At 39.6% G+C, this 14,867-nt stretch overlaps 1 protein-coding gene across 6 annotated transcripts in view; it reads right to left on the bottom strand.

The window, feature by feature from the left end:
* Positions 1–9,886: 9,886 nt before the first annotated feature.
* PDGFRA (platelet derived growth factor receptor alpha) overlaps positions 9,887–14,867 on the bottom strand; it is a 45,718-nt gene continuing 40,737 nt past the window's right edge. For all 6 annotated transcript variants that reach the window (XM_029945697.1, XM_029945694.1, XM_029945693.1 and 3 more), the window contains one exon: positions 9,887–12,826. In XM_029945697.1, the coding sequence (XP_029801557.1) occupies positions 12,679–12,826 (148 nt within the window). In that variant the 3' untranslated portion in view covers positions 9,887–12,678. The remainder of the gene's footprint in view (positions 12,827–14,867) is intronic.

Genomic DNA, 14,867 nt, shown 5'->3' on the forward strand with positions numbered 1-14,867 from the left:
AACAGCAATCTGACTTCATTTTTAAAAGACCATTCTGGCTGTGGTATTGAAAATAGTGTACTGTGGGAGGGAAAAGAGCAAAGCAAGGTGTCCCTAAGAGTAATCCAAGCAAAAGGTGATGGTGACTTCGTGCACAGAGGTAGCAATGGAGTTGATGGGAAGTGGCCAGATTCTGAATACATTTGATTAGGCTTAAGGTAGAACCAAAGACTTTGGCAGCTTGAATGCAGACAGAGTGTGAGAAAGAGAAAGAGAATAGCCAAGGATGACTCAAAGGTTTGGAGCATAAGCAATTGAAAGCTTAGAGTTGTCATCCACTGAATTGAGGGAGACTGAAAATGGATCAAGCTTGAGGGAAGAAATGGAAGTCAAGTTTTGAAGTTAAGAGATCAACCATCTGATATCCAAATGAATATGCTGAGGATACAGTTGGACACATGAATCTGTAGTTCAGGAGAGAGGACTGGGTTAGAAATATACATTTAGGGACTGCCAGCATATACATGGTATGTGAAGCCATGAACTTAGATGAGACCAGAAAAAATGAGGTTCAGAATTTGCGTTAGGGCACTTCGATACAAATAGAGACCAGGAGAAGAGAAGGATCAACAGAGAATGATTAAAACTCACCAGGAGTGCCAGATGAAAACCAAGAGAGGTTGATGTCTTGGACACCCAGTGAAGAAAATACATTACAGGTTGGAATTACAGACATCCCCATACAACTTTTTTACTTACTATAAAAATTTGCATCACTTATGAATGCATTTACAGCAAGTGATGGAAAACATGGTAATTGTCACTTAAACATGTATTTTTTTGTCATGCAAAGAAAAAAAAGAATGTAGAATTATATGGGTTAGGGCTAATGCACCTGTGAAAAATGTCATGAGGAAGCCTGTTGCAGTCTCCTGGACTGCCATTTTTAGGGTGTGATTTTTAATGTCATGGTTGAAAGATGGCTGCTACAACTCTAGGGAGTGTCTGAAAGTTCCAGGCAGGAAGAAATGGGAAGGACAGTGTGAAAAAGATAAAAACTTTTTCTCACCTTTGCCTTTTTAATGCAATAAGGAAGTCCTCCCCAGAAATTATACTTAGAACTTACTGGCCAGAATCATGTAACATGGCCAAATTCTAGCTGCAAGGGAATGAGTATTTTACTTTTCAACATTTGTATTTTTTAAAAGCAATAAAAGGAATATACAGAAAGATGTTGAGTGAGCCAATCTGTAATATCTGCTGCAGAGGGTAAGAAATCATGCAGAGATAAAGATCTCATGATTGTATAAGTAGATGAGAAATTGCGTTTCCAAGGTAATATCTCTTTGATAAATGAGTGTTTCTTAGTGATCTATACCTAAGAGTTATAACCAGACACTGCCCTATTTCTGTCTCATTTTACCTTTGTTCTAATCAATACCCAAGAATTTCACAAATGACAGACATATGTTTTTTCACTCTATTGGGCCAATACTGTTCTCATTTGAAATGGTATCAATGAAAAGGATGACTTCAAGACCCAAACAAACTTTTAGCCTCAACATCATTTTTAGTTTATGGGAATGATTGGCTCTGTCTCTGCCTTTCAAAAAGAGGCTCTATCTGTAGATTATAGTTATTAAATATTCATGAGCATGCTTTATAAAGGAAAGGTCAATTCATAAATCCTAGCTTATTGTTCTTTAGGCTTAGAATGCTCTTACCTTCTTCTCTGCTTATGAAAAGAAAAGCCTCTCAAAGGCCAATTCAAACACTTCTCTCAACATTTCTGGGATTAATTAAAGGCTTCTTTCTCTGTATTCTGATAATACTTTGAATTATATATCATACTGCACTTTATGAAAATTTGTAGGATGCATCTAAACTCTTAGGAGGAAGTATTAAGGTCTTATATAAATTATCTAAGCTTCTACCTTAGGAAACCAGAAAAGAAAAATCAAATTAAACCTGAAGTAGTAAGGAGTAGAAACCAATAAAATAGAAATAGGACAAACATTAGAGAATAAGCAATGAAACCAAAAGTCATTTTTTTTCAAAACTATTCTTAAAATTGGCAGACCTTTAGTCAATATCCTTAATAAAAAAAAAGAAAGAAGACACAAATTATCAATATGAGTGAACAAGGAGACAATACTACAGATCTTACAATATTAAAAAATAATAAGAAATGTTACCAACAACTTCATGCTAATAAAGTAAAAAACTTTCTGCTAATATATTCATAATGGATATGGACAAATTTCTTTAAAAATACAAAGTACCCAACTTACTCAAAAAGAATTAGATAGCTTGAGGAGCCCTCCATTTAAGGAAATTGAATAAACTCCCGTCAATGGTGAATTATATCAAACATTTAAGGGAGAAATAATACCAGTTCTACACAAACTCTTCCAGAATATAGAGGAGGAGGAAACATGTCCCAACTCATTATATAAGTCATTTTATTACCTTTATACAAACGAAGGCAAAGACATGACAAGAATAGAAAACTATAAATAAATATCTATTATGAATAAGAATAGAATGTTTTATATATATCGTTTAGAACCATGTATTCTGAAGTATGCTTCAAGTAAAAAAATATTATTGTTGGAAAAAAAAGCTTTAACTGTGTGTACGCTTTTAAAATAAAGCATATCAGGGGCTCAGTCCGTTGGTGCCTGACTTTGGCTCAGGTCATGATCTCACTGTTCGTGAGTTTGATTCCTGAGTTTGATCCCCGCATCAGGCTCTGTGCTGACAGCTCAGGGCCTGGAGCCTGCTTTGTGTTCTGTGTCTCCCTTTTTCTCTACCTCTCCCCTGCTCATGCTCTGTCTCTCCCTCTCTCTCAAAATAATAAACATTTTTTAAATTTTTTAATAAAAATTTAAAAAATAATATAAAGCATATCAGAGGGGAGGTAGGGGGATGGGCAAAATAGGTGAAGAGGATTAAGAGTACACTTATCACGATGAGCCCTGGGTAATAAATATATTATTGAATTGTTGAATCACCATACAGTACACTTGAAACTAATATAACACTGTTAACTATAATGTAATTTAAATTAAAAACAATAAAAATAAAATAACATAAATTTAAATAATAAAAGACTTAGAACAAAAATGACCTGGGGCACCTGGGTGGCTCAGTCAGTTAAGCTTCCAGCTCTTGATTTCAACTCAGGTCATGATCTCACACTTAGTGAGATAAAGCCCCACCTCAGGCTCTGCTCTGCACTGACAGCTCAGAATCTGCTTGGGATTCTCTCCCTCTCTCTCTCTCTCTCTCTCTCTCTCTCTCTCTGCTCCATCCACACTCCTGTTCACACTCTCTCTCTTTCTCAAAATAAATAAACATTTTTTAAAAAGGGACCAAAACAGATCCCAGCCACTAAATATCTGAGAAGGAAAATTTTTTTTAATTTGTATTTACTTATTTTGAGAGAAAGAGAGAGCAGTGAGTAGGGTAGGGGCAGAGAGAGAGAGAGAGAAAGAGAGAGAATTGCCAGCAGTCTTCACGTTGTTAGCACAGAGCCCAATGTGGGGCTCAGTCCCACAAACAGTGAGATCATAACTGGAGCTGAAATCAAGAGCCTGATGCTTAACTGACTGAGCCACCCAGGCTCACCGGGGGAGGGAACATTTTGATAAAGGCACCTGAGGGTAATGTAAGCAACAAGGACATTATAGATAATTGTACTGTGCTGGTTAAGAAATTTGTGGAGTAAAATAAAGATTGTGACCAATAAAGCTGTTCCAAGAAGAAAAAAAATCCTTAACAAAACATTAGTGTATTGAACCCAGCAATATATAAAAATCATAACTAAGGGAATTTTAACCCAGGAATGGAAAATTGCTCAGCTTTTAGAAATCAGTAAATATAATTCACCAATTAACAAACGAAAAAAGAGTAACTATGTGATCATTTCAATAGATGCAGAAAAAACTTTCCTAATCAACTGCATCCATTCAACTTCATAGTGGAATTCCTAGCCAGTGAAATAAGGTAAGTGAAACAAATAAAAAACATCCAAATTGGATAGGAAGAAGTAAAGTTGTCTTTACTTACAGATAACATCACTTTCTGTGTAAAAACAAAATCTTTAGGAACCTACAAAGTTGCAGAATAAAAGGTCAATTGCATTTCTACATACCAACTACAAATAGAAAAAAATGCTACCTATGGCATCAAAAAAAATGAAATATTTAGAAAAAAGTAACAATCTGTATGTAAATGCACACAACTATAAAATATAGTTTTTATAATTGAGATATTAGTATAAAGGAGACCTAACTAACTAGAGAGGAATATCACCTTCACACGTTGGAAGACTCAATATGGCTAAGATGTCAAGAGCATAAGCCCTCAACGCAAACAAATTTCAGCATCCACTGTATCATGTTAACATCCTGTTAGTCAAACAGAGTTACATGGTCAAGTCTAACATCAATGAAGTTAGGGTACCTACTTCTGTGAAGATGAGAGGGAGGAATATAGTTCTAAAGCATATTTTGATTTACCACAATGTTCACTGAGCATTAGTGATATTAGTATCCCTAGGACTTACTACATGAGAAATGGTTGTTGAGTAATGGCTACATAAATGTCTTTTTAGAAAAATATGACAAAATATCACTCTATGCTTTGATTTGGAAGGATTCTTATTTCCCAAATCATAACTAGAGTGTTACAACCTTAGCTTCTCCCTGGACATCTCTTACATTTTACCATCACTAGCATCTCACTCTGGTTGCAAAAGGAGCTATGATAGGAGCTGAATCGCTGCACCAAAATATCTCAATCTCGCAAGAAGTAGGAAATTGCTACTTTCCCCCTGTTTTCTGTAGAGTTGAGGTGTAATGGCTGGGTTGAAAGTGTATAAGAACAGAAAGCCTTAATTGATTATTGTCCCATTACTTCCCCTACATACCTATTCTGTGGAGTTCATTCTTCTTGTCCCTTTGGATGAAATTTAGAATCAACACATTGACATTTCTTTTCATGCTTAAATAATGAAATGTTCTCTACTTCCTCCAGTATAGCAACTATATAAACTCCGATGGTTTAATTTAGATTTCCCTATCCTTGACCAACTGAAGAAGGCAAAGGAAAGGCTACAGTGTTAAAAAGATGAATATGATCAATTTCTTCCCTATTTTCCCCAACTAGAGCTTTTTATTTTTTTTTTAATGTTTTTTATTTATTTTTGAGACAGAGAGAGACAGTGTGAGCAGAGGAGGGTCAGAGAGAGGGAGACACAGAATCTGAAGCAGGCTCCAGGCTCTGAGCTGTCAGCACAGAACCCAACTCGAGGCTCGAATCCACAAATCGTGAGATCATGACTTGAGCCAAAGTTGGATGCTTAACCGACTGAGTCACCCAGGCGCCCCCCAACTAAAGCTTTTTAATTCCTTCCCTACCCAGAGTCCCTTCAGGGTTAACGGGGTCATCATTTGGGGAAGAAGTAAGAAGATGGAGGTCTTACTTGGCTGGTACCATGCTGAGTTAGTGTTAAGAACTATGAAGAGTCTGAGGTCTTACCATACTTGCAAGCTAACAAATTGGCCTACCGTGGTTTCGTGCATGCTGCCAGAAAACACAAGAGACTCCTGAGTTAGAAACAAAAGACTTTACTACTCACAATCCAGTAAATAGCACCAAGCTGGTATTTACGTCAGTTCTCCCTGCACCCCCAAGCCCTGTGGGGGCATGCAAAGTGGCCTGGGTGGGTGTTACTCAAGCAACGGCTTCGTGTCACAGCTGAAGAACCCTGAGCTTAGGAAGCACCAGTTTCTTATCATAGGCTGTAAGCAAATCTGACCCACATTTGTCCCAGAGGGGACATCATTTTATTACACTGGCCATTAAATCTGCTTTCTGCTCTAGAGACTATTTCTATCTCCCATGATATAGAGATCTTGTCTGTGGTATCAATTTCTAAATCCCAGGCCTAAAACAGTGCTTAGCTCAACAATATTGAAAGATAGGGGAATACAATTTGGGGAGGATGGATGTGAAGGTGGCCTTCAAGTATCCAGAATCAAGCTAGGGCAGAACTTCAGAAAGCAAGTCCACCAGGTCTGGCTACCCCAGGCCTACCTTCCTGTTCTCAAATGTTCCAACACTTTGTGTCCTCTGGTTGCAGAAAAGCCTTTGTTTTATCAGAAGGCTCCCTAGAGCAATAATCCATGTCATACAGAACATACATGATCTATTCCTCCGGCTTCTTGTTACGCCCACGTAGTCTGTGGCCTCCACCCACCGCCATTTTCTGCCTTGCGCTGCTCTGCTCTGTGATGTCATGTCCCCTCAGGTAATCAGCCAGCGGGAATCAACTCCGCCAGCTGCCTCACTGAGGTTTACATATTCTAGAAATCAACTAAACAAAAAAGAGGCTGTTCTCTAATAAATGTTTGTTGAAGAGATTTATTTTTAAAAAATGACTTTCTGTGGCCAGATCATTACATCGTGTTCTTATGCATTTTCTGCACTTGGGGAACTAACCCCAACCTTTCTAGGGAAAAAGAACAGATGTCTAGGAATCTCAGGCTAGCAAAGGATGCATCCATTCTGGAAGTGTCTTCACATACGCCAGATTATGACAGGCAAGTCTGTGGGACAGCGAGCTCGACAAAATGAGAAATGGGATGGAATACTCCTTGGGAAGAGAGGAAAAAGGTTTCCTTCATTTCAAAGAGTTACTTAATTCCTAATCAAGTCTAAAACTCCGACCAACCCAACAATCTGCAGCTTAAGCACCACACAGAAAACACTGGATCCGATTCTGTGTGGAGCAGTCAGCATGAAATGTAATGAAATTCAAAATAGACAGGATACACATGCTCTAGAGGGAAGTCATTAATACCCATGAATAATGATAAAGCAAAATACCATCTGCCAGGATAATGTGGCAAATCTTTTTAAAATTCCAATTAGCCTTTAAACCAGAAACAGGGAGCAAATATGCACCTCCTGCCACGTGAAACCGTGTGTCCTTGATACCTCCACTGCTTTATATGGAGACTAGAATGTGGATGATGGAAACATAACCCACGTAGGGATATATTTTGGAGGATGCAGTCATTATTCTCCAGGACTGTGGTGCTATTCATGTAACTGGGTGGACCAGAACATTATAATCTGCTAATTAAGGCCACATATATATTTTTTCACTTGTATCTTATGTGTAGGGGTGAAAAAAAATTGTGTCTGTTATAAGCACAGTATATTAATTTTGCTGTAACAACATGGCTGGGTTTGATCCTTATGTGTATTTGGAGTCAGAGATAATGAAGTATTTCTAGAACCATTATCCTGGGGAAAATTGCCTAGTTTATGATGGATTCAGATATTCTAAGTCATTTTCCTGAGCTGCAGTTTATGAAGCATATAACTATTAAAGTCATAATATCCATTACTAGAGCTGTTGTAGTATAGCCTAAAAAGAAATCGTTCTTATTATAAATGCGTAAAATACTTCTACAGGCCAACTAACCCACCACTTGTCTTTTGAAATATCCCAAGCAGCAAAGCTTCTCAGCATCTGTGGTTTTCCCTGGTCTGTTGTGGTGTAAACAGCACTGGCATTAGTATATTTGGAATTTCTGGCCCTAATACTCTCATTACTCAGCTGTATGTGATTTTTAGAAGTCACTGGGTTTCTTCATCTATAAAATGTCTTCCCCGCCTCAAAATCCCATCTTAAGAATCAAAAGAAGTGAATGTGAAAAGCATCTTTGAAAAAGCTGGAAAATCCTCCAATGTAAGGGTCATTTTTTATCATCATGAGGAAATCTAAGAGGCCACACTGTCTGTATTATACTGAGAGGTAGATTACACATTACACAGGAGAACAGACTCTCTCTGCAGGCATCGTGTCTTGTGTGGATGCTAGATTAGGCAGCTCTTGTTTCATCAGTAGGATTATTATTCCTGATGATCCATCTCCTTTCCGGGGCTGGAACAGAAGCGGAGCCAATACTCAGCCTACAGTCAACGTCTTCCAACTTAACTCTAAAGACGTGTACTTTGATCTTCAAGTTAACTGAATATGGGTCATAAGGAGTTCTGTTGGAATAGAGTGCTATGTTCCAATGATTAATAACCATCATTTCCATCATCCAGAAATTGAAGATAACTTGAATTATATGATTTTTGCTTTTTAAATCCATCTCATCTGATTTGGCATGCTTCAGAACACAAAAACCGACACAACATCACAGTGAGCAATGAGAGGCAGAGGAAACCCTAGAAAACTAGGGTTAATAAAATAATCTGCAAAGCAGGTGACTCACATTCTAAAATTTACTGTGACAGTTGTATGTGAAGACTTGGGCTTAACATCAGTTTATTCTTGCACATCCTTTGACCTAGCAATTTTAATTCTAGGATTCTATCCTAACAAAACACTACTAAGTCTACACAAGGCTATTCAAGAAGTCATTTCAATAGCAACGAATAGGAAACTACAAATGTACCTTTAGGAACATGACTGCATAAATTATGGTACATTCACATAATGAGAAACAATAAAAAAACAAGGGGGGTCTATCTATATGTACTTCTCACAGAGATCTCTGAAATATATCATTAAAAGAGGAGAGCACAGGGCGCCTGGGTGGTTCAGTCAGTTAAGCATCCAACTTCAGCTCAGGTGATGATCTCACAGTTTGTGAGTTTGAGCACCATGTCAGGCTCTATGCTGACAGCTCAGAGCCTGGAGCCTGCTTTGGATTCTGTGTCTCCCTCATTCTCTGCACCTCCCTTGATCATGCTCTGTCTCTCTCTAAAAATAAATAAACATTAAAAAAGAAAAATGAAAAAAGAAAAGAGCACTATAAACTCTGATAATGACGTATCCATGTAAGTTCATCACTTGGAACAAGTGCACCACTCTGATGAGAGATGCTGAAAATGGGGAGGCTGTGCCTGCGTGGGGAGAGCGGGGTATACGGGAAACCTCCGTACCTTCCGTTTGATTTTGCTGTGAACCTAAAACTGCTATAGGAAACAAAGTCTATTTTAAAATAAGGGGAGGGGCACCTGGGTGGCTCAGTCGTCTAAGCGTCCGGCTTTGGCTCAGGTCATGATCTCACGGTTTGTGGATTTGAGCCCCGCATCAGGCTTTGTGCTGCCAGCTCAGAGCCTGGAGCCTGCTTCGGATTCTGTGTCTCCCTCTCTCTTTGACCCTCCCCTGCTCGCATTGTCTCTCTCTGTCTCTCAAAAATAAAATAAAAAACATTAAAAAAATTAAAATAGAGGGGAAAAAGCACTTTACAAAGCATTCTGTAAAGTAGATCCCATTTAGGTAAAACGTGAAGCAAAAACAAAGATGTATGTATGTGTACAGAAGCAGGCGCACGGAACGTTAAACGGAAAGATAAAAGAGGCAGTTCTGCCTCTGGGAACCTGGACAGGGACAGGGAGGAAGACAGAGTGAAAAGAGACTTTAATCTCTCGCATCACACACACACCCACAATGTCTGAATCTTGTAAACAGCAAATGTGCTCCTGCTAGGGAGAAAAATATGATGCAGTAAAATGCTATTCAAACAAACAAACAATAGGACGGAAGATGAGCCAAGTTCATCGCTGTGTGCGAAAATGAACTCGCTCAAATAACGTCTTAAACTTCCTATTGGTTTCATCAATACCGTAATATGAAGCCCTGCTAAAACACGGCTGAGAGAGCACGTTGAACAAGACTGCTTTATGTGATTCAGCTAAAAACAAAAATGCTGGCACCTTAGCGTAACTTTAAATTATATATATCATTTATTGAAATATAAAGATCTTCATTTACACATTTTAAAACAAAAACACAAATGGGGGGGCATTCTGTAATACATTTTTTTATCAGTAGACCCTACCTATTGAGTTACTTCACAAACATTCACCACACCACTGTTTTGGAAACACTTAATGTATTTTTCTCTTTATTTTTCTAAAATATAAATTTTGGACATTCAAAAGTGCAACAGTTAATGTGCCTGTGGGGAATATCACAGTCAAAAAAGTATAAACAAAGGCAGTGACACAGCTTGTCATAAATGTTTTGGCAGTATTCTCCAAGTCTATAAAGAAATACATATATACATAATGATGTATAACATCATTTTATCTCACGTCCCTCTTCACAAAAATAGGACCATTTGTACAGATTGGCAGACCACATTTTAAGGACATCACTGATCATTTAAGAAAAGTCACAAATTGTTTCTCAGGCCAGCTTTGATTGTCTTCATAAAAATAGAAAGCAGGAAGGGTTGGTAAATTTTCATCTAGGGATTTTGCAGGAGGCCAACAAAGGAAACAAGTCTGTGATACACTGAACATATTGTAAAAAAAAAAAAGAATGCAGTTACACACAAACTCAGGTGGAGTATTCATTAGGACTGGAACGTGCTTGTCTGAGAATTCTCACCCGGCCTCATGATGTCATGCAAAACTCCAAGGAACATCAAAATGCAAAGCACCAACAAAAGAAGGCTGTACAAGGGAGAGTGAGCGATAGATAAACAGAATGCTTGAGCTGTGATTCTAGAAACACAAATGTATTTCAAGTCTAATTGGCTCTACAGAACCTAGTCAGATTTTCTTTTTTAATTGGCCAATCTGGCTCAGTGTTCACACTTAGTATGAAAAAGGTGGGTAAGGAAGTTGGGGCTTGCGCTGAGCTTATACCAGTAGGTAGTCAAGTACCTTGTTTCCGCTGCTACATCTTCCTGCGCATCACCTGCGAGAGGCACATACGGTGATTGCGGCAATCACAGCCCATGTTTCATTCATACGGTGTCAGCAATTAAGCAGATTGCAAAGAATGCCAATGAACCCATGCCAATTGGTTTGACAGTTTGGATGGATGTGACAACTTGTCCTCTTATCTCACCCCAAAATTTCAGCAAAATTTTTAGCTTTTTTTCCCACCAAAATATTGACCTGGTTATACAGACACCTGGCACTCTGAATCGCATCATTTCTGTACCTGCCTTTGGGGAACTGAAGGGGGGCGGTGGCAAGTTCAGGTTCCCCATGCAGTGGGGAGGAACGTCGTTACTTTTAGAAAGACCTGCCAAACTAAGATTTTGCTTTCTCAGCCTCAGCTGAGACTGGAAAGTTAAATTAAGGGCAGCAATGGCCAGATATATGGCATTAAATGTTACTGACCCAAAGCCAAGGATTTGAAGGGTTGGCCTCCTACGTGGCTGACTTCTGGGTGAGTTCCAAATTTCAAATTATCTGTTTCCCATGGCAACTTCCGATAACCTAAGCTGGTGTTTCCCAAACTTGGCTAATCAGAAGAGCCAGGGAGTTTATAAAAAGACAGGTTCCTGCTCCTGACCAAACTCCATAATTCAGAAGATCTGGGGTGGGGACCTAGAGTCTGGTGATCCCGGCTGCAAACACATTTAGAAACAAAGGATCCAGGCTAATGCACAGGCACGATTCGCTAAATAATGCCTTTATGTTCTCACAGTTTCAGACTATTTCTTTTTGGGGTATGAGAAAGAAAGGGGGCTGATATTCAAGGCAATCTTCTGACCCTTGTAGGGTTTGTAAAATTTTTAAAACATAGATTTGGGGATCCACCAAAGTTATCACCAAGCATGAAAACGATCTCGGCAAATCCAGTCTTTTTACTGATGATTCTATTTTCCACTGGGTAATAACATGACAAGTCACATTAGGCATAGGCTTTGAGAACATTTAGGATTTCAGGGTTTTGTTTCTTTTAAATTCCATTACTTCAGAGGGCAATTAATTGTTTTTAGTACAACGGATTAGGGAACCTATTTCAGTACACAGTTAAAAACACTGACTTCCTGGAAGACACTACTTTTACTGTTCTCTATGTTCAACTAAATTTAATCCACTAAAGCTATTACCATATTTTATAGAGAAACATCGGTTATTTGATATAAATGTCAAAAACTGTCAAACTTGTTGCCTACTTAGGAAGATTTTTTTTTTAATTGTGCTTTCTCTGTAGGGAAAACATGTTACACATTATACATTTAGCATTACTGATAACAGTAGTATTATAAACATAGATTACAATAGGAAAATGAGTTGTTGGGCTTCTAAATGACCCAAATCTAGTAAACAAGATTGGTTAATTATTATTCTTTATCTCTTTAACACTAAAAAAAAAGTAAGATGCTATAGTACCAGTACCTTTTAAGGTTCAAAAGTGGTTCTGCATGTACTTCCCAGGAAAGCTCAACAGCAGCTGATACCAGGTTTCAAGCAGGAAGTACATGGATGGGTGGAGTGGTCTCTTCAGAAGTCCAGAGAAGACAGTTAATACAAATCTAAACATATCCTCAGTTAGAGTTATTTACATAATTACAATGCTGGAGTTTTCTTGCAAATAAAAATTGTATATGTTGGAATCTCACCAATGCCCTTGAAACACAAAGTTCACCTTCCGTGGCCTATTGTTTTCTTGTCCCTCTATCTCCAAACTTCACACACCGCTGAGATGCTACTGAAGCGCTGCAAGCCCAACGCTAAGAAAGTTCATTCCCGAATATCCCATTCATCCATATTTAGAAGGCTCCCTGAGGCCCTTGGCTGGGAACTTCTCTTGACGCATCAACCAAGTCCGCCTCCCAAACTTTGCATTGCAATAAAGTGGTTTTCTTAAAGGGATCCAAGGTGGCTCCAAGAGTGGAAGGTGCCCCCTGAATCTGCCAGTCACAGGAAGCTGTCCTCCACCAGGTCTGAGGAGTCTATGCCAATGTCATCCATCATGTCGATGTCCTCAATGGTTTCGTCCTCTCTCTTGATGAAGGTAGAACTGCTGGAACCTGTCTCAATGGCACTCTCTTCTGAAGTCTGCGAGCTGGTGGAGGGAGAGAATAGGAAAGGTAAAGCTCAGGTACAAACCGACCAGACCATGGTTGCGTGGCTAGGGTGCCCCCCCCCCCCCCCCCCCCCCCCCCCGCCACCAAAGACAACGGAGCTCTTTCTGCAAGATCTTTGGCATTCAAACTCGGCCACCCAATTAGGCAAGATTCTGCCACCAAGCCAGATAGCTACTTGTCATCCATCACACTGCAGGGGGCCCAGTGGAAAACCAAGACCCCCCCACCCCCCCAGGTGATCTTCACACTTCAGCCTTCCTTTTCGTCTGTCAAATTTTCCAGCAGAGTTGCTAACAAGCTGCAACAATACTTTCCCTACTCAGTCCTACTGGAAAACAAAGTAAGCAGTGCCTGATCAAAAGATAGAGGGGGATGAAATCAGCTGCAAACTACAGCCCAGCCAGTCCCTGCTGTGAAATCTTCTGGGCGCCCAAATGGTCCTCTCAGGATCTGACCCCACACCCCTGGAATGCCTTCCTCCTCCTCCTCTTTACGCCCACCCCCCACCTTCCCCGGCCCTACTCACTAAAGTAGTGGCCAAAAGGGAGCCTTCTGGCATCAAAAAGCCTTAGGTCTGGAATTATCCATCACTTAGCAGCTGTGGGAATCACAAGAGCCACTTAACTCCCAGAACTGGTTCCCTGGCTTATTAAATAAGATGACAGAGGCCCCTGGGTGGCTCATTCGGTTAAGCATCTGACTCTTGATTCTGGCGCAGGGCATGATCTCACAGTTCGTTGAGTTTGAGCCCCGTGTCAGGCTCTGTGCTGACAGCGTAGAGCATGCTTGGGATTCTCGCTCGCTTTCTGCCCCTCCTCCGCTCATGCTCTCTCTCAAAATAAATAAAAACTTTAAAAAAATTACATTAAATAAAATGAGATGACAATAGTGCCTGACAATATTCCTACCTGTTAGGGAGATTAAATAAGGTAATAACCGTAAAGCACTGGGCATAGTATCTAGAATATACTAAGTGCCCAATAAATATTAGCTATTATTAGTATTGTAATCACTCATACTCTTACCTCAATAGGGCCTGAATACCAGATGGTATCAGGAAACAGTTGTTAATTTTCTTACATGTGATCCTGCTGTTATAATTATGTAGGAGAGTATCCTTATTCTTAGGAGATGTCCGCGGGAGTTTCAAACGTTTTAGCAAGGAAAAATAAGTAGAGTGTGCATGTGGTACATGTATATTACATAGCATATGTTATTAAATATGGGGCGCCAGGGTGACTCAGTTAGTTAAGCATCTGACTCTCGATTTTGGCTCAGGTCATGATCTCATGGTTCATGAGACTGAGCCCCACCTACATTGGGCTCTGCACTAACAGTGCGGAGCGTGCTTGGGATTCTCTCTCTCTCTCTCTCTCTCTGCCCTTCCTGCTCGCACATGTCCCCGCTCTCTCTCTAAATAAACTTTTTTTTAAAAAATGTGTAGTATATATTTTATATTACATATATACCCAAAACAGGTATAACTATATTTAGTTAGTTAGTTAGATAAACCACATGTGGCAAAATGTTAACAACTACTAAAGCTAAGTGGTAGATGTATTCTCTCAATTTTTCTAAATGCTTAAACTTTCTCACAAAGAATTTTAGAAACATAATTAGCACCCCTAGTCTCTAACCTGTCTTCCTGTCTCTGAACTCTTGCTGCCTTATCATGATCCTGTCTTGGATTGCAAAATTTCTATATATATCTTTTTGCTCCGAGCAGGTTATCTGCTGAGAGGCAGGATGGCCTGCACTCATTGTGAGGCTAAGCGCCATGCTAGAGACATAACGTAGAAACCATACCACTGGCTGGCCAGCCAGAGGAAGGATCTTGCACTCGTGCCCATCAAGGGACCTCACTCTGGCTAGCTATTTCCTTCCCATAAGGCCTGGCCTGTCTCTGCCTCTCTCTCTAGGTCAGTTCAGTTTCCAAGCAGAAAACTAAGCCCACCAAATAGAAGCCCATGCAAAACAGTCTGCTGCCAGGCACCCCAAAGGCGGCCTGGAGAGCCCTTG

This window comes from Suricata suricatta, chromosome 1 (assembly GCF_006229205.1).
Source record: "Suricata suricatta isolate VVHF042 chromosome 1, meerkat_22Aug2017_6uvM2_HiC, whole genome shotgun sequence".
In the NCBI taxonomy this organism is placed as follows: Eukaryota; Metazoa; Chordata; class Mammalia; order Carnivora; family Herpestidae; genus Suricata; species Suricata suricatta.